This window comes from Rousettus aegyptiacus, unplaced genomic scaffold (genome assembly GCF_014176215.1).
Source record: "Rousettus aegyptiacus isolate mRouAeg1 unplaced genomic scaffold, mRouAeg1.p scaffold_m13_p_14, whole genome shotgun sequence".
Taxonomy (NCBI): domain Eukaryota; kingdom Metazoa; phylum Chordata; class Mammalia; order Chiroptera; family Pteropodidae; genus Rousettus; species Rousettus aegyptiacus.
Window position 1 is genome coordinate 17,935,722 of NW_023416289.1, and position 27,450 is coordinate 17,963,171.

Genomic DNA, 27,450 nt, shown 5'->3' on the forward strand with positions numbered 1-27,450 from the left:
TTTATCTTGGAGATGATCCCAAGAAACACAGTAGGGGAAGTGGAGATGTGAGAAAGAGAAAGATGGAGAACCAAGAATGTGTATTATTAAGCCAGCTATGGCTGTGGGTGACAGGAGCTTCATCCCATTGGGGCAACTCTGGAACACTGTAAATAAAAGAAAAGAAAGCACTAGAAATGTTATCCTACCAGAAAGAGGAGGAGCCTGAGATGTTATATACTAACTCGTGTGAGGTTTTGAGGGCTACTTCTGTGGGGCATGAATTCTCTGGTAGTCCTGCCCTGACAGGCCATGGGCAAAATGGGTTCTGAAGGCCAGAGAAAACCCTCAGACAAATAAATGCAGGAGTTGGCAGTGAGAAGCCGGGCAGATATGCACCAAAGTGATCACGGCCAGGGGTTAAGTTTGAGGTTCCAACAGATTCCTCTACACCTATGACAGTGAGTGACAGTGAGTAACACTAAGACAACAACTAAAGTGATTTGAATAAAAATGAGACTAATACCACTAATTAGATACATTTTACTGCTCCCAGGAGAGAGTGAACTTTCCCTGTAATTGTATTTTGCCTAGAGAGTTTTGAAGGCAGGGATTTTGGTCTTCAGAGCGACGAGGACTTTAGTACCAAGAAGTGTTTCATGTGCCTGAACAGCTTGCCATGGGGCACAGCAGAAGTTTGGTAATTGGATTTTATCAAAAATGGTCTACAAGTCTGTAAATACAGAGGTAACTTCAAAAGTGACTTTCAGTGTGTTACACATTGCATCTTTCTGTACTGAAATTAGCTTACTATTTTATGTTGGGCAACAATAAGCATCCCCACAGGCAGCCAATGTGATTATACAGTAAATTGGGAAAAACAATCACATAGACTCACTAGTATTCTGATATAACTCTGCTCCAAATACATGCTGGGTAAACAAAGGGTTGAATAAGTTTATCTCAGAACTAAGTCTCGAGGAGAGATCACTGCCTCTACTGGGAACTATTTATTTCTGACTCATTTAAAAGATTGTGCATTCCACAGTGAAAGGGGTCATTTTTGTCTTCCCCATCACCATATTGGTAGCATTTACAGAAGTGCCCAGAACAAAGGAAGTGCCTGCTAAATATTTGCTAAATGGATAAATGAATGAATGGAAACTGTGCAGTGCTCAGCATTTCTCTTCCTTTTTAAGGTCTGTATCACTTCTCAGTACCAGAAGACGTGGTCCTTGGCACTGCAATAGGGAGAGTGAAGGCCAATGATCAGGATATTGGTGAAAATGCACAGTCATCGTATGACATCATTGATGGAGATGGAACAGCACTCTTTGAAGTCACCTCTGATGCCCAGGCCCAGGATGGTGTAATACGACTGAGAAAGGTAAGCTAAGGAAGATGTTGTTCACGTTTAAAATATCTCTTTGAAACATGTGTTTTGGAGTCTGTGGGAGCTGGGTAGACTTCTGACATAAATTTAGAGCTGCTAGAGGTTTAGCTTCTTTAGCTGGAAAAAATGGAGACTTTTGTGTGTCTCATAGTCCTTGGCCCCACTTTACATTTCAGCTAACGCTCAGGTAGACAGTTACCATGGTGGTGCTAGGCTCCCATCTCACTCATTGTTCCTCTCTCATCTGTGCCACAATGCCTTTCCCTAAGCTGCAGGAATTTGTAGGGAAGTCAATGCTCTGAAGACAACCCTCAAGCAATGAAGGACCCAGATTGGTGGGCAGTCCTTATTCTTTGAAAGAATTATTTTGAGGCATATTGTGTATAGTTTCATAAGAGGATTTCTGGTGGGCAGAAGCCTCAGCTCCCCACAAAGGCGGCTAGTTCAATGACTTCTAATCCTTCTCTATATTAACTCTCCCCATTTCTGCATTTCTGCTTCCTGGGATATCCCCACAAAATACAAGAAGTCTTTATTGCAGGGTCAGTTTTCAGGGAAACTCAAAGACAGACATAGTAGTCAACTTTAGTTGACTACTTCTGGTTAGTTTTGGGCATTGGAAGGACAGGGCTAGCCCTGCTACCGTTGGATACTCCCTCATGCATCAAAAGTCCAAGCATTGTGTTAAAGGAAGCTCATCTTTGCCTTGCTCCTGGGTGTGGGGCCACCACCGGACAAAGAAGCATCTCCAGCAACAGTACGAATAATATATACGGTCTGTGACTGTGTTTGCCAGCAACCATTTTTTTTTTTGTGGTAGATGTGAAAAATTCTGTACAACGTTTTCCATATTTATTTTTCATCATGACATCTACATTCATAAAAAAATGTGTCGAATACACTTTGTTATTTTATGGACAGAGGCATTTGTAAGGAAAAATACCCTTTTATTTTCATCATGAGGATAAAAAATATTTGTCTAATGTTGTTCTTCACATCTGTGTCATAACGTAGTACAAATTAATTGTAAATATATGTGTTTGCTCATGAATGAGAAGGTAGGTGTCGACTACACTACTGGGAGCCAGTAATTTTTCCCTCTGTCTTGATTAGCATCACATTGACATGACTCCAAGTTTCTCTCAAATTCTCTCTGTCATGCTTGCAGTAATCACGCTCTTAAAATCCCCCATTGAATGGGTAATGGGAGTGGGGGCCTGGAGTTTTCTGGATATACTTTTGTATACAACATAAATTTCAAAATCAATTATGAGAAAAAAATGGGTGTATTTACTTCAACTCTCTGCTGAGCAACACTACCTTTATACCTGGCTTGAGTTTAGGATGAAGGATTGCAAAATATTTAAAAACTCAGTTTAAAATAGGGTGCGGTATAATTATACCTGAGTCAATTATTGAATAACACAAAGCCACATTTTCCATGGCTAATGGTTCCTAATGTCATTTTTATTGTTATTATTAACTGGCATCCTTTGTTACCATAAGGTACTTTTATAAACTGAAGTGATTAGCCATTTGCTGTATCTTTATTCACTGTTATTCATAAACTTGGAAGCACATAATACACAGCTTCACACCAAGAAAAGTGTATTTCAGTCCAGAGAAGTCTGTGTAAGGAGTCACATTTCCACAATTCATGGATCCTCTTTTTTTGTCTGATAAAATCCTAAGGACACCAGGATGTTTTAAGGGTACATTGTCACTACATTGAGCTAAGAATAAAGCAGAATAGAATCTATTCTACTTACCAGTGTTTGTGAAGAATTCAAAGTTGCAGAAGTGTCACAGTAGGGATGATGCCGAATGCTCTATTCACCGCTACGTGCGCCTGGTAATTTCAAAACAGACAGGGGAGTGAGTATCTGTCTCGTTTTCTAGAAAACATTTCAAAAAAAGTCAAGTCCCATTAGAATTGAATTCAGATTTAAAAATACAGAATTTTGAAATAAGAATATATGTTTAAGCTTATACGGGAGTTCTAAAAGAGTTCACTAATGCTAGCTTGTGTTCCAGCTTCTCATTTTTTTTTTAAATCTGCATTGCAGATTTAAAGTTCTCTTTCTTATAAGAAATTACAATGCGAACCCAAATTGTGTCTTTGAACCTTGACAGATGTACTTTCTTGAAATTCGAAGTATTCCGAGTTGCTGGGAATTGGATCGTAAGGGTTCTTGACGCAGATGGGCTTCTGGTTATTTAAGGGGATTACGTTCTTTTACCTAGCTATATTTACCGAAGTCATTAACAACAGTCTCTGGGGCTTTTAAGAAATGAAGTATTAATATGTCAAAAATATTGCCAGTAATGGTGCAGTGAGGTCATTTCAAATTGCTTTTAGTGCTTGGTGACGTCGCAGCCAGATGTAGGTATCTGTGTATACTATTCTCACCCCTCCTTTTTCTAAATATAAACACAAATGCATATACATCTGTATACATATTTCTTTATATGCCCACCTACTTCATATTATAGAACTTACAATAGAGACCTTTTAAGAACACCCTAAAAAATAACAACTTTCATTTTAGCCACGTGCTCAGTAAGCAACAACGCTTTTGAAGTGAAATAAGAAAATACTCTGTGTTGAGATTAGTGCTAAATTATGCTTTACAATGTCTTTTTGGACTAAACAATGATTATTGCTAGTTCTTTACATTGCACACACTGTTGCCGAAATGATAAAATATTCTTCCCAGATAGAGATTGTGTTTGATGCTGCCTTATCTCCTACCGGCAGAGGCTCGATTAACTGGCTGATTGGTATGCAGGTCATGCTATCACTAGTAAAATTTTATTATGACTCTGAAGTGAAATTTTGATGGCACAATTCATGACTGTGAATATTTTTGTGAATTCCAAGTGAAATGAGCAAAACAAAACACAACAATAGGAGATTAGATTCACTGAGCTTGTACAATAAACAGATATCAATAAATGCCTGTAAAATTTACAGGTCGAATCTGGGGGAATGGAGAGGGACCCCATTAAGGCTCACAAATGGGCTTAAATGCACATAACTATCATCCATCAGCATTATACTCATTTGTTCTTGCTGCTGTGGTCATTAGTGAGAAACATTCATCTTTGTCGTTTCTTAACAGCCTCTGGACTTTGAGACCAAAAAATCCTATACGCTGAAGGTAGAGGCAGCCAATGTCCACACTGACCCACGTTTCAGCAGCAGGGGGCCTTTTAAAGATACTGCGACCGTCAAAATTGTCGTTGAGGATGCAGATGAGCCTCCTGTCTTCTCTTCCCCAACGTACCTCCTCGAAGTTCATGAAAATGCTGCTCTAAACTCTGTGATTGGTCAAGTGACTGCTCGTGACCCCGACATCACTTCCAGTCCTATAAGGTATTTCTCTTTTAAAAGGCATATCGGCTTCATCAAATGACAGGCAAATCAGCACAAAATGCAATTAAATAATTACACTAAATGTATATTTGTGACTGCCTTTGGGACTATGCTCGCATGACCAAGGAATTTTGGTCAGTACATACCATGTCTATGTGTATGCGCATGTGTGCATGGCCCACGTGGATGCACCCACACATCAAGTGAGAGCCACGTACAATGCCCGGAGCCAGGAATATCAAGCCAAATAAAGCTATTTCAGCTTTCAGAGAGCTTGAGCTCAATGAAAACACAAAATTGCATATGTTTTGCAATACATTTGGGTGGATCTTTTATATTGCGTTAGTTTTGCTTGTTTGTGCATTTCTCTTTCTTTCTAGCATTATGGAAGTATTGCTGGTTTTTATTCTTTCTCCTTTGACAGTTACAGTGAATTATATATAAGAATTTAGAAGCATGAAGACACAGTCTCAACACATTAAGAGGCCCCTATCTTATTTCTGTTTGGTGTTTAGCTTTGAAATTATCTTATCACTTCATGGGTATTTCTGGTAGATCAGCATATCTGGATTGGTGTCTTTTAGACAAAAATCTTTCTCTGCCATTTCAAAACTGCCTTTTGTTTATACTATCCCTGCTCAGAAATTTTTCCCAAGATGAGAAATAAGCCTTTGTCAAGGTTTCCCTGCCTTTTTTTTTTTTTAAGAAATGAGGCTCAATTCTATTATTTTCTGTTGAACTGCATATATCTTTTCTCTTTTGCCAGTCACCCAAATGACAGCCCAGTGTTCATGCTAAATAGCATTTTTTTCCAAAAGAACACTGAAAATCTATAACTTGTACACTGGTCTCCAAGGGTGAAGTGTTGGCTAATGATGTGTTTGAGTGTGGATTTCAAATATTGTCTTAGAAATGTTTGTTGAAAAAAAAAAGAGAGAGAAAATGTAATGGAGTAACACAGTTTTAGAAAATTGTCCAGTTAATCTATAAGTTAGATGTCAGCTCACACCTGACTCATTCACATGGTTCACAGGGCTATAAAGCTGATACCCTTCTAATTTCTTTACTTAGAGAAACTCTAGACAAGCGAGCTTTCTGGAGGCTTTATGTATTTACTTCTTTTTTTATGTACTGCATTCTCATTACTCATAAGGGTACTGAAATGATGAGGCTGGAGATAAACATCATCACAGTCATGCCCCAAATAATTTGAGTTTGGGCAGAAAATAATTCTTTTCAGATTCAGAAAAGATATTTTTAATACAAGTCATTTCTAAATTCAGAATAATAAAGAATGTATGCATACGGATAACACACACACACACAAATGCTTTTTTCAGAAGAGCTCAACCTCTAAAATTCTACCTGGAAATTTGAGAAATGGTCAGCTGCCCATTCTCGGTTCTGAAGGAATTTGACCAGCTATAGAAATACAAAATGCCCTGCATTTGGCTAAGAAAATTGTGTCTCTCAAAGGGCCAAGTGTTTAATCAAAGAGCAGAAAGTACCCAGAAAAATAAATTAATGTGGACATCCATTTTCTAACTTAATAGCAAAGTCATGGCTTCACATTGACATCTGATGTAAATAAGGGCAGTGATATTTGTCGAATGAGCAAATCTGCCCCATGTTTGTGTTATTCCATTTCCTCTGAAAGAGCGCAGGAAGGAGCAGTTGCCACTTTCTGCACACCTCCAAGTGTAAGAGATGGCTGTGAAGAAAACAAGCAAGATGGATCCAAATGAGAGACCAGCCACAAAGCTGGTGGTAGTATTCAATGTGATGAGATTTCTACTCTTGTCAGCAAGGAACACATATGGGGCTCAGGTGTGTGCCAAGCCAGGGGTCCTTAGGAAAAGAGAGGGGTTCACCTAGGAGGGCACTTATATATAAACTCCAAACATGAAATTTATAGCACCAGCGGGAACAGGGTTTCTGTGCACAGACCTGTCCTTAACCAGCAAGTGTTGAGGTTTGAAAAACTTTTTATACCATAGTGACAGTACTGCGAACCCAGGTTCATAGTCCCCCGCAGGTGTTTGCTCATTTTGTCATCTACCCATTTACTGAGGTAAAAATGGAGATTCACTGATAATAATTCCAGGGAATTCACAGGGAATCCAGTGATGATTGTCATTGTGTTGATTATTATTATTATTGCTATTGTTATTTTATTGTTGTCACTGTTCTGAAAGGCAGGTGTAGAGGAAACTTGAGTCTGCTTAGTAACAAGTGCCCAACTTGAGAGTATTTTGTTTTTAGGCAAACTAAAGGGGTTTTGGGGCTGTGTTACCAGAAAAAGATGGATACATAAAGTACCGTTTGATGACATGCACATGTCTGTATTTCTTGATATATGTCGGGCAGGTGTTACTTTCTTGACATCTGTGGTCTCACTGAAAAAAAAGGGGTGAATAATGTTACAAATCATTTACAGTAGAGCATTGATGTATTATTCAGAAGGCGAGCCCGGCACAGTCCTGATTGGAGGTGGACTGGCTCCATGGGATATAAATGTAAGAGTCACCAACTGCTTTTTCAGCATCTGTTCTGCATTTTTGTAGATGTCTTCCCTCCTCCCTATTGGGTTATAGAGAAGCTTTTGGCTTTCTATACATAATTGGTTGATTTGAGTAGAAAATTAAATTTCCTGACTAGCCAGAGCAGCGTATAGTTCCTTATGAGTCTAGCAGACAGATTTAGAGCCATTTAACTTTTTAAAACAGAACTAGAGAACATGCATATTCAAGGAATTACTGAGTAACAAATAGCAAGCCATTATTGTGTCTTCGGGACTGTTGTGTTGCATATGCTGACAAGAATGTGTCCTTCTCTTAGGGAAATGTTTACTTGGCCATCCAGCAAGAAATAGGCATTTATTTGAGTCATCTGCCATGTTAAAACATGCAGTCATTTATTGGTTGTCCAACTTACCGCAAGTCTCAACTTCTTTTTACAGCACATTGTCAAGCAGGAAATGTTATGTGTTTTAAAATTCTTACCTTAACCTACACCTATCTCTATATCTGCACCTATATCTATGTCTATGTGTGTAGCTCCCTTACAGGGGAAAATAGACAATGATATAGAGGCAGAATTTGTGGTCTACCCATCTCCCTTCCAGGAACACTAATTAAGCATTTGCTGCTCCATTCAACACTATATGTCTCTCAGTAATATAGAATTGAGTTGTGTGAATTATTTAAGAGATGATGTATTTCGAACTTACATAAATTGATGTTCAAACCCTATCCCTTCAACTTGCCTGTCAGACACCTGGTGTCTGGAATTCTCTGAGACTCAGTTTCCTCATCCGTATTTTGAGATGATATCATCTTCCTCATAGGGTTACTGAGATAATTAAATTAAGTTCTTAAATAAAATATATAGAAATATATAGTAGTAATTAGTATTACCAGTTAATAAAGCCACCATCAGTTTCATATCTTAAATGCAAATTAAAAACCAAGTGCTTATTTTAGCAGATATTCTTCTGCTAAAGGTTATTGAATGTGTACAGAATTATCTTTTTTTTTTTTCTTTTCACAATTACAGGATAAATAGTCTAACCTCATTTAGTCTAATTTGCCCCTGCTACTGCTGTGAATATTGTCATGACTGAGTGCTTAATATGTGGCTAGGCAGTACTAAATATACTCATTTAATTCCTTAACACCTCTGTCACTTAATGTTCGTGCTCATTATCCTCATTTAACAGGTGAAGAAACTGAGAATAAAAAGTCTAACTTGCCTAGTATCATAGCAAATAGTCAGGAGTGGAGCTGTGATGCATACCTGGGTTTTTCTGATAATACAATGCCCGTTCTTGGTCCCTATGCCACACTCCTTCTCTTTCCCTATGATCCCTGTGACTCCAGCTGTGTCTTTATATGTCAGGACAGCTGAGTGGACCAATTTTAATTGAAATAATAAATTATTCATTCTCTAAATGGCCTCCTTCAATCCAGGGTCCATACCAAGAGAGAAGGAAAATATCCCGGGTCTGTGGAACTATCCAGAGTGTGGGTAGAGTACTCCTTGCTCATCAGTCTAGCCCCTCTGTATGGGTTTGTTATTGTTGGCTGTGAACCAAAGTGTGATTAGGGAGGGGAAAGGAGAAATGACATTATTGTTATTTGAAGAATCAGGGTTAAGTTTCCAATATGTATTATTTCACTTAAATCTAATAAAAGACATCATGATATGATTCCAGTTTTATGGAGAAGGAAGCCTAGACTCTGAAAGGGTGAGCTTCTTGCATATGGTGATACAGCAGGGGGTGTAGGGGCAGGTTTTAAAGCCAATTTCTTCCTCCCATTGACCACTGTGTCTGTGTATACCTTGCTCGGTGGTTCCCACATCTTGCATGAGGCGTAGGATGATGACAGCTAAATGTTTACCGAGCCCATACTTTGTGACAGACATTCTGAAAGAGTATTATGTGCCACAAATTATTTATATTCAAGGTTAAAACTTCTAGCACAGTGTAGATATTAAATATAAGTCATCCTGCTATGGTTTCTTTTTTAACCTCTCAATACGTTTATTTCAAATGTGTATTTGGTATCCCCATGGTGTTGAGATGGCCTGTGACTTTGTTTTACATAGTTGCTTCCTCTTTCCTTCAGAGCATTCACCTTGATTAAGACAACATGAACTGCTTCAATTAAAAGCGGGAATGATGGCCATTCAGCAGGCAGAGTAGGTTGACCCACCATCACAGTGGCCACAGTGCTCTGTTGCCCTAATTCCTCTCTTGGATGTAAGTGCCCACTCAACACAAGAGCATTGCTTTTTTTATCCCCCTCTACTTGTATTCTGGCATTTTTATAATTCACCTCAGCTACCAGGCTTACGGTTAATGAGCTCTTATGCTGAAAACACTCCTCGAAGTCCTGATATCTGATGATGCCAAAGTGAAAATATTTCATACTGTGGAGAACCTGGCATTAATTTGGAGGGTAGACTGTATTGATTGACTCTCTCTTCAGTTTTGCAGTAACTCCCATTTTTGATAAGGACCTAGTTGTTTTGTTTTTAATTGTAATAACAACACTTAAAAATCAGTTAAGAGGGTAGGTATGTTAAGTGCATGATGCGGCACTGTTAACCACGGGCGCGGCATCACACAGCACGTCTCCAGGACTTGCTCATCTTCTAGAACTGGAACTTAATATGCTGATTAGCGACTCCCATTGCCCTCTTCCCCTAACCCCTGGTGACCACCGTTCTAGTTGTCTATGACTTTGACTATTTTATATACCTTCTATAAGGGTTCTCATATGGTATCTGTCTTTCTGTTACTGGCTTATTTCATTTAACCTAATGCCCTCCAGGTTCATCCATGTTGTCATTTATTACACGATACCCTTCTTTTTAAAGAGGAATAATATTTTACTTTATCTAGATAGCACATTTTCTTTATTTACCTGTTGATGGACATTTAGGTTGTTTCCGTGGTTTGTCTATTGTAAACAGTGCTGCAATTAATAAGAGAGTGCTAATATTTCTTCCAGACCCTGATTTTTTTTTTTTTTGGGGGGGGGATAAATACTTAGATGTGGGATGGTTGGGTCATGTGAGAGCTCTATTTTTAATTTTTTAAGGAATGTCCATACTTTCTTCCCTAACAACTGTGCCATTTTACATTCCTGCCAGGAGTGTACAAGGGTCTGGTATGAGGCCCAGGTCTTTGTCCCTGCATACTCTTAGCCAACGACTCTTCCAAGTCATTTTTAAAAACAAACAAACAAACAAACAAAATAACCTTACTGTACCTGCTAGTTCAAGTAGTGGTAATTAATTAATTTATATATTAATTTAGTCACATCGCCATTGATTAATATATATATATATGCACACATATATATGTGTGTGTGAGTATGTGTTAATTTATATATATAATTATACATATATAATTTCTAACTTATTTAGCTGTATAAGTGATATCACATTTTCTTGAGAAATTTCTATAAAGACAGAGCCTTTGCCTTAGTGGACCTACCTTTTTCTATAGCAAGGAGGTTGGCTGAACAGCCATGGAAAACCAAAGACGTTCCCATTAATCTAAATAGCCTTTAATACACGCCATCCAAAAAATGTTAAATAAAACTAGATTGTGGAGCTTTAGGGTCACATGGTGGACAAGATTTCCGAGTTTCTTAATGAATTCGAATAGAAGCAGCTATAGATACCTGGAGATGTTAGCGTGGGAATATCTCACACTGTGGAGAAACTAGTATTCATTTTCAGGGTGGACTGGACTGTACGTTTATAATTTTCTCTCATTTTTTATTCTCTCCCTCTCTCTCTGTGTCCCACTGTAAAGAAATGCTGTGGGCAGAAAAAAAATCTTTTTCTCCTCAGAGGAATAATAAATCATATGAGATGCAGGAACCTTAGAATTCTGAAACTAGCCCAACTCAGATAATATTATTTATTAAAAACAGTTATAGCAACCAGTAGAGCAATTAGAGGCAAAAGCTGAAAACTTGTAGATGGAATTTTTGATACTCAAAGTGCATGTGAGAAAATGTTAAAATGGTTTCTTTAGGCATAATAACAAAAGCTAGAATGAAATTAAGCGGTGAGAAAGAAACAGTTGGAGTTCAGTGAAATATAATAACTGATTCATAACTAAGGGGTTTATTTCATTATATGTGGCTCTAAATAGTGTCTTCACTTGCAGTTGGCTCAAAATTGTGTCTTCCTATAAATTTTCCATACAGAGGCTGCAAACTAATGTTTAGCAAAACATTTTTTATCATATGAAAGTGCATCTGTGCCTGTTAAATGTGGCAAATAGGCATACACTGCCTTTCTCCAAGAGCAGCATCTCCCTGACTGTGCTGTCAGGAACACGACTGGGGCTAAAGACGTCGTGGCCAAATCAATTGGAGCTCAAGATTTTTGCACTAGGACTTCACAAGTAAGTTCATTTGCTGAGGTGCATGGCACTCTTTACAAATGAGAGACTGTGGGTGGCACGACTAAGCACTGGACTTTGTACTGTTTCTCAGAGTGCCTGGAACATGGGCTAGAAGGCGGGACATGCTCCAGGGTCTGTACTGGTCTGAGGCACTGAGCACGGCAAATATCATGACGCTTATTTCGAAATGTGTTCTAGGTTACGTATCTTTTTATTGCTACGTGAGTGCCTCTGTTTTTTTTTTTTTTTTTTTTAATTTCCATGAATCTACTTACAAGAGGACCCATGACCTTAGTGAAAACTCGGGTTCTTATCGTGCTAGGCCAGGGGTCAGCTAACTGGTGCCTGTGTGCCAAATTCGGCATAGCACATTTTTGAAAAGTAAAATTTTATTGGAACATAGCCACCCTCGTTCTAAGCCTTACAACTGCAGTTTAGTTGTGATAGAGGCAGTATGTCCTGTAAAGCCTAAAACATTTACTACATAAAAGAGTTTGCCACCCTTACACTAGACCGATTAGGGGTTCGGATGTTCATCAGTAATTTGATTAAATGGCTCCCATTTCATTCTGCGATCTTATTCTGTATCAGAAACTCCCTAAAGACAAGATTTTAAAAAATATTTAAAAACCTATAGTAGTCAACGAAATTGTGTTCGAATTCTGCTATATGTGATGGGAATTGACATCCTCCATGCTTGCTTTAGAGCCCTGGGGACCTTTGTCCTGTGACAATGTGCACTCATGTTGAGTCTACATTCAATGGAACTTTGAGGGAAATCCCCATAACTATCTTATCTGTGAAAGGACATCTTGAACAATACTGTCATGCTTACCTGCTTGGAGCGCGGAATTTGTTCCCTGCCTGAATTTGTTATAAAACTTTATTTGTCTACCTGCCCCTTCCATTCCCCAGGGCTCAGTGATGACAACAATATAGGGTTTTGAGAATGGAGGCTGGTGACTGCTTTAGTCAGACTCTAGTCTCTGCATTTCCATGTGTTGGCAATTTCTGACTTCAGCAGCATTTCTCGATCTAATCGCATGAAGTGGCATGAAATAAAATTTCACTTGGAGTAGGCTTGCTGTAGTATGTTCAACAAACTCTAACACGTATTCTTCGTTGTGAGAGGAGATATTTAATGAGTGATGCCGGAAATATTTTGTGGATCTTATTAATGCCTTTTGAGTGCCTTTTGCATATATCAGATTTACACTCTATTACATTAACTCTCTGAATTACGGGTATTCTTATTCCCAGTAAGCAAATGTGTCACAGGTTGTTTTCCCTGGAAACAGGTGGAATTGGAAGTACAAGGTGTTCGTTAGGGATCAGCACCTGTGAATGGGAGGGGACAGAAGCAGGATGAACAGGGGGAGACATCAAACTGCAATGCGGTCCCAGCAAAACCTTGGCGCAACACAGTGGTCTCTCTGGAATGAATATTGATTTTCAGGAGTCCTGCGTCATGCCCAAAGGGCAGGGCCTTTTTCTGCTTCCTTAATTTGCAGATTACCTCTGGGGAGGAGGTTCTCTGTAAATGAGGAAGATTGTCAGGAGCAGCTGGCCAGAGGCTGTCTACTGACTGTTCCCCACAACTGCTTTGACGGCCCTCCTTGAGGGGACACCTGCACAGCATACCTGCACAGCATACCTCCATGTCCACCAGGGAGGAGCGGGCTCAACCATCTTTACCAGGGAAGCAATTTGACTACACACACACTGCTAGCCATCTCGCTCCCAAAGCCATGTCACCAACACGCTATGGTGTCTTCCCTGAGGCACATACATATTTGTTTCACATTTTGAGATGTAAATACTAAAGTGGCAAATTGATTTAGCTGAAATGTTAGTGTGGCTCGGTTAACTGGGCTAATAATTATCAAAGACCATCAAACTACATGTCATGTATTAATAACATATTTTAGAGTAAGTGATTTAAGGTGGTAAAAATACAATGAGTAGCTTGAGAGAGAAAAAGGTTTCTAGGTTTTGTTTATTTGTTTGTTTTAATTTTTGTTTTTTATTGTTTGGTGAAGTCTCTGTCCCCTATATGAAACAAAACAATAATTTTTATATTCTGAGAGAAACAAAGATTCTTGTATAGGCTGAGCAGTGTTATCTAACATTATTATACTCATAAAGCAAGATAAATCTTCTATTTTGCATCCCAACAAAGAGAGATTGACATCCTTATCTGATGTTCAAATATTTATGGGAGTCATTTCAACTAAGCCTTTATTTTTCCTTATATTTCTACATTCTGATTTGACATAATGTATTATATACAACCTTGCTTTTGATAAAGGACAATCAGATTTGACTTAGTATTGCAGAGAAAAACACAATATTGCATATTTTAAGAAGAGAGCATGCTAAAAAGGAAGAAATGCCATTTCGACCCATCTATCAAAGGTTTACCAGCTCTGTCCTCTGTGTTTGAAGTTAGTTTGCCAGGGAGTGGAATAGGTCTAGTTGAAATGCTTTTCAAATTGGGCCTCAGGATGCAAATCGAGTTCAGGATGTTTGTGAGGGTATGTAAGATTCATGGCAAGTGAGAATAAGATTTATGAAGTCCTTGAGAAGAGTCAGAGTTATGAAAGATGTATTTAATGGTGCAAAAAAAAAAAAACAGCAAAAGACCTAAACATCCTCCCAAAGTTAAGGGTCTGTAATTAGACAGAACACGTATGGAAATGGGGCAAGGCCCAGAGCATGGTGAAGTTCACTGGCAAAAGAAGCAGCTTGTCTGGATCACCTTTATTAAATATCGAGTACATGATATTGGGTTCCACTTGCTTAAATGTATACAACTAGATTAGACCATAGGGGCGGGCATTATGTTTAGGGGTGAGCACCTTCAGTGTAAAATATTTCTGTTCCCCTAGAAAAAAACTGCATCTGGTTGCAGACTGGAATGGTGTGCTTATGTCATTACTGATGCATATTAGACAAGTAAACAAATTATTTCAATATAAATTAATTTCCAGCCCTTAAGAGTTAACAGGCCATATCTTGTTCACCTATTATTTCCCAGCAATCACTATAATTCCTCAGTATTTACTAAATGCATAACTTTATGATATTTTCAAAAACATGCTTTGGTTGGTTATGTATTATTCATTTATTATTTCTTGGGTGTGCATGTTTTTAATAAATACTTTTTGTTATATACAATGAATGATTTTGACCAAAACTGAACAAACTTACATAATCCAATACCACCATCCTTGTAGCTATCCAACATTTAGTGAGAGTTTGTTATATGTCAGATCCTATGGTCAGGATATTACACTAACTTTATGACTGGGGAAAATACATATTATCTTCATTTTACAACTATAGGACAATTTATATGGGCTAAACAAGTAATATGTAAGGATTAAATGAAAAATTAATATACAGGTCTTAGCAGAGAAGCTGAAAATTAGGAAGGCCACGACAAATGCACTAAATATATTACTAAATCTTAATTCTCAGTCTGGTCCTATGGTTCAAACCACTATAGAATGAGGTGCTTTCACTAGCTCAAGGGTCTCCTTGGACTACAGACCAGAACTGGTCTGTGGCCCGTTAGGAACTGGGCCACACAGTAGGACATGAGCAGTGCGCAAGCAAGTGAAGCTTCATCTGTATTTGCAGCCGCTCCCCAGCACTAGCATCACTGCCTCAGCTTCACCTCAGATCATTAGGCATTAGGTTCTCATAGGAGCACTGGTCCCTGGTGCCAAAAAGGTTGGGGACCACTGCTCTAGCTCACACCATCTCTATTTTATCATCCATGTAGTATTTATCATTTTTAAATCCTTTCATATACAGAAAAGTCATCATTGGTATGATTGACAGCCCCCAAAACATACTTACGGAGTCTAGGGATACCCTTCATCCTAGATTTTCCCTGACATCTTTAGGTCATCATGGGCCTATGGCAATTCATGGGAATTGATGGAGATTCCTGTGACCATAAGGCGAATAGTAAGGATCGAAGTCATTATGGAATCTTCTGTATAAAAGAGTTTACCCTCACAACTCCTAATCTCCCACAGAGAAAGCACACACCAAATGTAAATTTCATATGGACACTGTAAATTCCAGATTCCATGTATTTCTGGAAAAAATTAATTCCCTTTGCGTATGTTAATGCGAGTCTTTATAACCAGTTGGTTATATTTCATTCAATGATTATACAGATGGCTACAAGGAGACAAAAGAGAGAATATTTGTCTAATTTGAAAGCAATATAGGTTAACAGAAGAGGTTGTGAGCCTCGTGTGAGGGGTTTTTCTTCAGGATTCCTCAATCTCCTTTACTTCCCACACAAATAATCACTGTCCTGTTTTTTTTTTTTTTTATTTTAACTTTCTAAGCTCCAACACCATCATCTCTAATGTGAGCAGCAACAATAGTCTCATTTTTTTTTTTTTTTGCCTCCTACCCTTTAATACTCACATAGCTGCCAAAGTGATCTCTCAGTTTCAATCTGTATTGCTCAGTGTGGTAGCAACTAACCACATGTGGCTCTTTGAATTCAAATAAAATTAATTTTAATTAGCTAAAATAAAAATTCCAGTTTCAATTGCACTAGCTAGATTTCAAAAGCTAAAAAGCCACATGTAGCTAGCAGTTACCATACTGAACAGCACAAAGCATACTTCTATATCCCCCAAAATTTTATGTAATTCAGTGGTGGTTTAGATCATATCACTTTCCTGCTATATTTATTCAAGTGAATCGTCATTTCTTACAGGTGAAAAAAATATATAAATTCCTTAGCACAGTCCTCAAAGTCTTTCATGCTGTACTCCTTAATGTGCTTCCCCAGCTGAATATTGAACTTCAACCACACTATCCTTTGTTAAGATCTTCAAGGACACTGAACATCCTTCTAACTCAGACTTTTTGCATTTGCTGTTTCTTTTGACTGGGACTTTTTTGGGGGTAATATTTTATACATTTCAGCTCTTTTTTTCTTTGTCACTGTATTACTATAAGCTTTGCAAATCCTTATTTACTTTCATTGTCTTTCTCCATGTATTGAGTCAGTTACAGGAGAACAAGCGTATGTTTGTCTTGGCATCTAATACAATGCCTTGTTCATTGGAGATATTCAATAAAGGGGGAAGGAAGGAAGGAAGGAAGGAAGGAAGGAAGGAAGGAAGGACAGAAGGAAGGAAGGAAAGAAAGAAGAGATGAGATGAGATGAGATGGAAAGAAAGGGTGAGAAAGGAAATGATAGGTTGCTCTTCTGTCAGATCTTAGCTATCACCACACCTAGTCGGGTCCTTTAATACTTATGGTTTCCTAAACAGACTCAAACTCTTGAGATTTTCCACATGAATTTCTTTCTGCTGAGGATGCTCTCCCTACATTCTCTACCTGGAGAAATCCTACTCTTACTTCCTGTCCCAAAACAGATGCTACATCTTCTTGGTGACATCTCTAATGACTCCTCACCCTCTTCCAGGCACATTTGGAGATCCTTAACCTTTGAAATGTAAGTGCGATTCTATTACAGCGGTGGCAACTTTTCATTGTGAGCAATAAGAAAGCCACAACAAATGTGTCTGGGAGGGAAGGCTTTACTCAAACACTTAGTATCATACTTGACCCAAAGAGGCAGTCATTGAAAAATACTAAAATTAAATAAAAATAATAATTTTAAGTTTAATCTCTTTACAGTGAATAAAATTGCATTATAACAATTCCATAGTTTTCTTTCATATTATGTTTGGAATTCTCAGTTACAAATGATTGTTTTGAGGACAGGGGGAAAAATTAGAATTTCTCCAAAGGTATTTTGTAAATCTTGAAGAATTGATTATGTAAGATTTTATCTGGGATTCACTCTAAAGAAAAAAGAGGGGTTTTTTTTTGTTGTTGTTGTTCCATTGCTACAGAAAGTTACATGTGAATTAGTGGTTTTGTGATGTTATTTTTCCGTTATATGTGTAGCAAACTATAACACAAAATTCATGTTCAGAAAATAGGACTTTATATGAACTGACAGGTCTGCAATCTGAGATTTCTATATCTGACCCTACACAAAGCAAAAGGTACCCAAGGATGATTATATTGGGTGAATCAGCTTCAACCTTTGGGTGAAAACAGCAAGTTGAAGTACCCCATTATATCTCTCTTCACATGGACACCAAACACAAGAATCTTTCAAATATTTTGTTGTTGTTAAGAAAAAAAAAAAACCTAGATATTTGGCAAAGTGCTTTCTAGAAATAATGATACATACTCGGTGTGAAACCACTTTTAAAAAGAGCAAGGAGATTTTCAATGCTTTGTCTAATGTGGGATTCACAAAACTTTTAAGGGAGGCAATTTTACTGTTCTTATGTTTTAGATGAGAAATGAAGTTTAGATATATGAACTGGCTCAAATAGAATGCTTGGAGCACCAATCTTGTTCCCTGAACAAACTATCAGGTGTTTTGCAAATATTACAGTAGAAAAGATGTAGTTCGGAATCACTATTATTTGTTTATTTTATTTTTAAGATAATCAGAAGAGTTGCTTATATATACCAAAGCCCTTGACTTACAGTTTGCCCATGTTGCACTTAAGATATTGGCAGTGAAAACTCTTTGACATTGGAAACTGGTTCTGAAAATTCTTAAAGTGGCCTTTACATCGTTACAGACTGACGTTCTTTATTGCAAACAAAAAACAGTAATTGAGCAAAGGCCAGAGGTTCTCTGTATGTATGTGGTGCTGGGGATAAGATTGGGAAGAAGAGGTAGGAGATGCTTTAAATAAATGAATGGAGAGATGAATGAATGAACATATGTACATAGACAATGGAATATAAGTCATATACACACACAGGAAGTGAGATTTTTGTGTCAACTATTGATATGAAATATAGTTAGATTATGTTAATTGAGGAAACATATTACTTAGGTTAAATTTGCTATTTACTATCAGTGGTAGAGCAGCAATGCAGAATAGGGTGCTATTTCCCAATTTACTTCTGATCTCTGCAATTTACTCTCACCGAGTAAGCTGGAACATCAGTTTGCGTTCATGCTCAGAGTACCGTAGGTTAAATTAGAGTCTCCAAACAAAGTGCTAACATCTCAGGGGAATTTCCTTGCATCTATAGCCTTAACTTCACAAAGTAAAATGATGACGTGCTTAGCATTTACTTCTAGGACATACTACTAGGTTAGAGGAACAGTAGTACTGAAGCAAACCAGGATATTTGTTGGAATACAATGAGGATGTTTAAATAAGGCTTCTGTGAACACTGGTTATCAAGGACTATGCAGTTTCTGAAATATATCTATTGTACTAGACCAAAAACATCTATTTCCAAAACTTCAATCATTAACATTGATGTTAACATGGCCCAAGGAGCCTCTTTTTTCACACACCACTTCCCACTGTGTTAATAAGAAGTTTCTTCTTACTGTGGCAGGAATATGACTCTCCAAAGTACATTCTACTATCCTCAAAATGAGATCTTTCCTCTGATGCATCTCAAGTAATTCTGCAAAGCAATAGCAAATCCAGTACATGCATATTTTTTAAAAATTAGGATGGAAAGTTCAATACTGGAGACACAAATCTTACCAATTGTATGATATAAATTAGAAGGCATTGAGGGTTTTCAGTAGATATAGTAGGAATCAAAATAATTATTTTTTTCTTTTTTACTCCTTTTCTATCCCATGTATTCCTATTTCTGATATTTCTTAGCACTGTGTTTCACACATAATAACAATCCATGCTCAAAAAATGTTTGTACATCTTTCTAATAATCAGTTATTGAGTAACTGCAGGGCAAATTTCCAACCAATGCAATATGAAGTATGTATTCTCTCCCTGTCCTACAAGTGCAAAAGTCTGGCAAATGTATAACACTAGGATGATAGAAAGGACATCCTTAAGGAAGGGAAGATGAGCAAAGACTTGGGCCAGGTGCAGAAGGCTCCTTGTGGGTGAGCGGTGAGCTGGGAACCCTGGCATAGCCTCTCATTTCTTCAGCTCAGAGTCTATGCTCTGTGGTGGAGGTACCCATAGTAGTAGATATTTTGAAAGTAGAGTTAGTAGGAGAACGGAGAAACTGAGATAACAGAGTGGATGGTGGCAGTTTAGACAACCAGAGAAAAGCAAGCTGAACCTTTGCAATTAAAAATAGAGTGGCATAGCTATATTGTGTGTGTGTGTTGAGGTGGGGGTGGGGGGTAATGGAGCAAGTATCTTCTGAGAACATTCCTAAAATGACATGCTTTCAGTTTTTTTTTTTTAATGTGAATACTTTTTAACTGTGTGATTAATTTTAAAATTATGTAAAAACGTCATTAATTTTAGCTGATTTTTTAAAAGCTCATACAGTATTCACTGTGAATACAAATTAAATATGTTCAATAAAGCTTTGAGCCCACAATGGTCAGTTCGTGGGACAAAGATTTTGGTCATAAAAGTTGCTGGAAAAATAAACACCTAAAGGATACCAGAGATGCAGGCATCAGCCCCCCAACTTGCTCCCTCTCCTCAGCTTTATTTTATCACTTAAAATGGCATCTTCTGAGTGTTTGCTTCCACCGATATGAGAACCTGGATGAACTTGTTCAAGGACAGAGAAGCAAAGAGAGAAAGGAATGATAATTCACACTTGAGGAGAGGCCTGGGAATCCGTAGTAGAAATCTATTGTTCCCAAACAAGTAATAATAACATTAACTATTTTAAATACATATTTATTGAGCACTTATTCTGTGCCAGACACTGTAATAGTGCTTTATATGTAATACCTCATTTAAATTTCACAAAGCCTGTTATAATTCCCCTTTTATAGACTAGGTAACAAAGGCACAGAGAAACTAAAAACACAGTTAATCAAGTGACTTTTCTTTTGTTCATTCTTTAAGGAATGAAGGAAAGAGGATGGAAGAAGGAAAAAGCATCTAGCACTGTGCTTGGTATACATTTGGTGTTTAATATATGCTCGTTGACTATGTCGAGTCAGCATTTGTGGGCTGTTTATCAATTCTTGAAAGCCTTGATCCTAAAGTCTACTCAGCATTAAAATGTGTGAAAAGTCTACATAGGCAGCAGCAAGGGGCTTCTTGAAATAGTTGAGGTAGATTTTAAACTAAGTTATTTTTTTCCCATCAAGTTCCTCCCATTGTGTAATCTTGTAATATGACATTCTTACCTCTGATCTTACTAAAGGCCTACATTTATAGCCAATTTTATAAATTCTTATGACTCACTCCATAAAGTCTGTCATGAACTAGAACTTTTAAAAATGAGAAAAATATCTTTGCCTCTGTTAGAGTCATGGGCGTTAACACCCAAATGTTTTTCCAGTTTTATGCTATTTATAAACTGTTAAAAAGGGGGCCTTCTCCACCACCTTCCAAGTAGGAAAATTTATTAAAATTTCATTTAATGAGACATAATAATTATGGTGATGATGATGATTAACATATCTTTAACACCTACTAAGTACCAGAAACTGATTTATGCTTTTTTTTTTTTTTTAGTCTTTATAGCAACCTCTGGGATATGGGTACTTCATATTTGACCAGTGAAGAAATTGAGGCTCAGTAGATTTATTAATTATCACATAAATAGCGATATATGAATAATGGAGACCTCCAAATTGGAGATCTGCATGATACAGATTTAAATAAGGAATTAAATAACTTTTTAAAAAATTTTTAATACCAATTTTCTAAACTCTGTCCTTGTTATTTCCAGTGTTCCTCTAGGCCAGAAGTTCTAGGCAATTACTGGACAGCAATCAGATAGCAGAAGAGCATGTTTCGGATTTGAGATCCATGAGTATCAGTGATTAGATTGATTCTCATTTACTGTGTGGCCTGTGAGAAACTGGTTGATGCATGAATGTGTGAAATATCAGCAGTGAGATAATAAAATCACTATAACCCAGCAATTCCTGCAGTTTATTTATGAATATGATGCAGAAAGTGAAAATTAATCCTCTAGACATTTCTTAGCTCTTTTAAGGGAGCATGCAGGCTACCTGGAACAAAACACATGTCTATTTAATTATTTTACAGTTAAACTTGCAATCTCATTGGTCTCATCAACAATCATTGTTCCCCAGAAAAATGACCTTTGGTCTTCTTTCCATAATAGAACAGATTCAAATGCTTTGCTGTGAACACTTTCTTGTGCTTAGGATTCTGTTGAGAGCACTGTTAATCCATATATGCCTCTGGGTTCTTAAATTCTTTCTGAATTTCTCTAATCACCGCAGGGGCAGAAGTGGGGTCAATGTGTAAATGCCTGCTGTGTAGATGCAAGGCAGCCGCTTAGTTTTTGTGGTGGCTAAGTCTTTACTTAATCAGGAGTTACGATTTCATAACACAAGATTTTTTTTTCAGAGAATTTAGCAGTAAACTATTGTCAATAAAATTAAGTCGTACTTTTTAATATTATTTCCAATTATTTAATTATGCTTGTCTTTGGTGGGTGGACCTAACAAGGATGCTTTTTTATTTTGATGGTATGTGCATACAGAATAAAAGATATAAATACTATGTGTAACAAAAAGGAAATAACTAAATGGAGGAAGGAATTATTCCTACTATTTCTATTTATATGCCCATCTGTCTTTCTATCATCTATCGATCGTCTCTCTATCTATCTATCTATCTATCTATCTATCTATCTATCTATCATCTATGTATCTATCTACTTATCTATCTCTGTCTATCCAACATTCCAAAGTAGATACAGATACAAATAAGCAGATGTATGTAAATAGAGATGCACAATATATGCAAATATATAGTGTTTACAGTGAAATCCAAAAAAAATATTAACAATGTAAATCTATAGGCAGAAAATTATGGGAAACTAATTTTTTCTTTATTTTCTTATAATAATATAGTCTAAACTTGATTACATAATCAAGTTACATAGGTGTTCATTTTAAAAATTTATGTAAAAGAAAATATGCTCAGCACCAATAGCCATGAACCAGATTTCATATTTAGGCTCATTGGGGGTCAAAGAGAGAGATTTTACGTGTACTTTCTAGGAGGCCACTTCAACCATAAAGGCTTTCTTTAATCCTCCCTCCAAGAAAGAGATGATACACGAGCTTTGTCTTAGTTTGAGCTACTAAAGATACGGAATACCACGGACGAGGTGGCTTAAACAACAGAAATTTATTTCTCACAGTTCTGGAGACTAGAAGTCCAAGACAAAGGCATCAGCAGTTTCAACGTCTGGTGAGAGCTCACCTCCTGGTTTGCAGATGGCTGTCTCTTGCTGTAATCTCACTGGCAGAGAAAAGAGGGGGATCCTCTGTCTCCTCTTTTTTTAATAAGGCAATTAATGCCATCACGAGGCCCCACACCCACAACCTAATCTAGCCCCAGTTATCTCCCAAAGGCCTCATTTACAGATATCGTCATGTTGAGAGTTAGAATTTTAACATACAAATTTCAGGAAGGCATAAATATTCGGCACCCTTCTTTGGGCATCCATTGTATCCTGTTTTAGTTCATTTCATTGCTTATTTATGGGCCAATTTTTCTAATTATGCCTTCTGTTTCTTAAGACATATACCTTATTTGGCATTTCATGCCAAAGCACAGATCTTGTTGTATAAAAAGGATATTGATAGATGCTGTTGAAAAATAATGCTTATACAATTTTGATACTTAGCAGTTGGCTTTGTCATAATGTTGTCTCATCTGAGAGTTCTCTCAATATGAGAACTACTAATAAGTCCATTTAAAAATTTCAATTTCATAGAATCTAGTACTGTAAGTATGTTTAAATATGTACTCTAACTTTAAAAAATTTTTACTAGAGAATCAACAACTATCTGATTTCTATGGACAGAGATTGATAGAAACCCTAAATATATTCTTTACTTAACAACAACAACAACAAAAAAAACAGCAGCAAAAACAAAACCACATACATGTTATCTAGTCAAATATAATTTTAACACAAACATATATTTCCTATGAACTGCTATAAATAACCTTCTACCTGGCACCATTCTGCTTTGGGCTTGAGTTCATTGTTTTATATGATATTTTGTGGCAACTGCTAATTATCATAAGCTGTCCAATAACTGTGATGAATTGTCTAATTACCTCTTCATCAGCATCCGTTTTTGAAGATGTTACCTATTGAAACTGATGGCAGTTTATGACCTCCATGTTGTATACGTAGCTAATTATTCCTTGGATAGTAATTATTAAGTTTCTTGTGCTTCATTCAGTCATTTTGTTTTACAAATTATGATGCCACTGAGTTTCCCAATTCATTTGACTTCACAATGATGGCTCTCCAAGGATTACTAAAGGTCTGCTGTGGAATGTATGGATCATATCAACCTTGAAGTAGATTACATATCTATCTGTTTTGTAGGTTTTCCATCGACCGGCACACTGACCTAGAGAGACAATTCAACATTAACGCAGATGATGGGAAGATAACATTGGCAACACCACTCGACAGAGAATTAAGTGTGTGGCACAACATAACGATCATTGCTACTGAAATCAGTAAGTGCATGGGGTTTAATTTTTTCCTTGCGTGACTGAGTTCACTTTGTGCTTAGCGATCACATGATAAGTGGTCCCTGTTTGCATTAAATATTTTGGCATTAGAACTTATTTTATTATCCCCAAGGAGCCTTTGAGTGAATCATCTCAACAAGAAATAACGTACACTGTGATAAATTGCCAAAGGTCGCAGTGTATGTGAGAAGGAAGCGGTCTTATATCCAAATATCTTATATCTTACGTCTATTACTCAACCATTAAAAACCATGTTTTGTAAATTAAAACATGAGGAAAGATTTAGTATTAAAGGATAGGTTAAAAATAGAACTCAAGAAAGAAATGTACACTATGATTTAAATAAGCAGACACTAACATAATTATATACAATATAGAAGCTATTGCTCACATATTTGAACCTGACACATGCATATACACAGGCAGAAAATATAGAAGAAAATTGCAAACTATCAATACATGTTATTTGGGGAAATGAAATTATAGATGTTTTTATTTTTATTTTTTAGAGATTACTGTATTTTACACATTATAGACTATTTAAAGCTGTATTTTTTCATAAATTAGATGCGAAATGTGGACTTATTTTCCAGAGGAGATTCTAGGGTTAAAATAACATACGTTAATCTTTTTCCGTCCATTTTTAATGACCGTCGCTTCTTTGATTGCCCTTAATTACACTATTATTGAGTGTCTTAACAGTAGATATATGGTGAAAATTAGTGCGCCGGTGTCTTTGAGAACCTGCGCGCCAACTCACCAATTTTTTATGTACAAAAACATGCAGAAAGGACATGATGTTCATTTTATTTTCAAACGAAGTGCTTTGTGAATATTACCAGAATCTCTTTTTCCCACAAAGGACCTGATGATGCCTTCGCAGTTTACACAGATGGCAAGGGAGACAATAAATTCTTGAGGGAGTTGGGAGTCTGAACAAAGAAATAGAAACCAAATTAAGAAAAATTCGTGGGCATACATACAATATAGAATGTGTGGAAGATAATTATAAGGTGTGGGACCTAAATCTGCTCCACGTGCTCTCTAAAATCCGCTCTTTGTTTTCACAAGCTAATGTGAAAACAGGAGAAACATTTCTGAGATACATGATTCATTTGTTTGTGCAAATAAAAGTCATCCAGATCTTTGGGAAAGGCATGTTTTTTCCTTGTTCTGAGACGTGGGGGAAATGTCCTTCATGGAACCAAACCAAAATGAAACACCACTGTGTGAAAAAGTGGAGATTCAAGAGTAAAGAATGTCTATTTCTTATAGCAACCTCAAGTGCAGGGAAAGAACATGCAATTAAGTTGCTATGTGGTTTTGACCCAACCAAATGGAGGATTCTGGAGAAAGCATGAGCATGGACTCTTCGGTATTTTTCCTGGCTTATGAGTACTATTGTCTTCCCTCATGTGTGACTCTGGTAGTAGTTTCCCCTTGTAATGCTAAAAGATAAGGTAAACGAAGTATACCTCTTGGTGGCTTTGGCTTATTAGAAGGGTTAATCCCATCTAGAAAGGTACAAACATTGATTTTTATACTTTACAGTATTGATGCCACATTATCACCTTAAGCCTCTGAGAAAAACTGTATCCATTTAGGTTGATTTAAAGCTTTATAAAAACACTCAAAAGGATCAGTTTTCTTTAAAGTGTGTAGGTAATAATTACTTTGAAATACCCGTCTCATATATTGACTACAACCTAGTTGAGTTAGCCTGAATCCATGACGCTTTTTTTATGAGGCGCCTTCACTTATTTATCTAGGAAGCCCTAATTATAAGTGCCCATGTGCTCCACTTTTAAAGAATAAAAAGAAATGAATATACTGAGCAGGGACATTTCAGGGGCAATCCAAAAACAAAAGACTCATTTGCGAGAAATCACAGACAAGTAAGAAGACAGACACAAAAGCAGATGCTCCAGGTAATGAGCTGTGAATTCCAGGCTGACACAGGTACTAACCCCAGTCAGAGAAGAAATTCATTTGGTCATTCACTCAATAATTATTAATTGAGCCTTTACTACTTGCCAAGAACTCTTATAATGACTGTGGATATAGCAGTGAGCTAAGTAGGCAAAACCCCTGGTGCTCTTGGAATTTTCTTCCTAGTGGCACCTGGAAGCACCTGTATATGAAGGGGTGAGTTGGAATCTGCTGAGAGATCCATAAAGATAGAGAGGTAAGGAAGAAGATGATGAGTGTTGAGAATTCCAAGCAGTTCCATGTTGAGGGTATGAAAAAAATGCAGTGACACACTTCTTTTGATGAACATATGATTATATTTAAAAATCGTAACATAATAAATATGAAAATAATCAAGCCTTTATGGGTCTCAGCAAAATATTAAGATTATCTTAAGTGGTAGAGTTACTATTATCATTAATACATTATAATCAAATTACAAAAAATATCAAAATATAGACAGGAGAAAATGTACTTCATGGACTGAAAGAAATCACTCAACTATATCCCAGATTTGGGTTACAGTTGACTCCATACAGGGAACATGTGCAGAATGGCTCTGCCCAGATGAACGCCATCAACTTTTCCATGAATCCTATAGAATTTAAAATATATAACTCATACTTATGTTACTCTATTCAAATAATCAGTTATCTCACCTTTTGAATTAATTAATTTGTTTTGACTCAGAAAACTAAACATACTATATAGAAATATTTTGACCCAGAAGCAAGCTTAATTCAAGAGGTTAAACATCTCAAGAAATGTAGAACTATAAACTTAGATATCTGCTTTTTCTGTTTTTAGTTTTTGCATGTATCAGTATCAAAAAAAATTTGCCTACAGGGAGAACTTTAATTTTTACCTGTAAAGTATAAGCTGAGGTGGGCATAAATTTAAGAACTTTAAATGTCCTTTTTTTAAAGCCATCTTTTACTAAGACTAAGATTGACTTTGGGTGGTGAATACACAATGCAATATACAGATGATGTATTATTGAATTGTATACTTGAACTCTATATAATTTTATTAACTAATGTTACCGCAATAAACTTAATTTAAAAAAATTGCGGATAACTTAAGAAAAATTGTAATTACTATGAAAATGGCTTAATAACTTGTTTTGACTTGGTTTTATTATTTAGCTCATCACGTAATGTTTACCTTGCAAAGCCACAGACCAGGTCTTGGGGGAAAAAACATTAAAGGGAGATTTATTGTATTTGGATGAGATGAATATTCAAAATCTCCCAGGACAACAGAACCCCTTAGGGACAGGTTC

At 36.9% G+C, this 27,450-nt stretch overlaps 1 protein-coding gene across 3 annotated transcripts in view; it reads left to right on the forward strand.

The window, feature by feature from the left end:
• The window catches only part of CDH8 (cadherin 8), a 309,903-nt gene that overhangs the window by 180,344 nt on the left and 102,109 nt on the right, over positions 1–27,450 (forward strand). For all 3 annotated transcript variants that reach the window (XM_016150682.2, XM_016150693.2, XM_036232112.1), the window contains exons 6-8: positions 1,179–1,366; positions 4,495–4,748; positions 24,049–24,185. In XM_016150682.2, the coding sequence (XP_016006168.1) occupies positions 1,179–1,366; positions 4,495–4,748; positions 24,049–24,185 (579 nt within the window). The remainder of the gene's footprint in view (positions 1–1,178; positions 1,367–4,494; positions 4,749–24,048; positions 24,186–27,450) is intronic.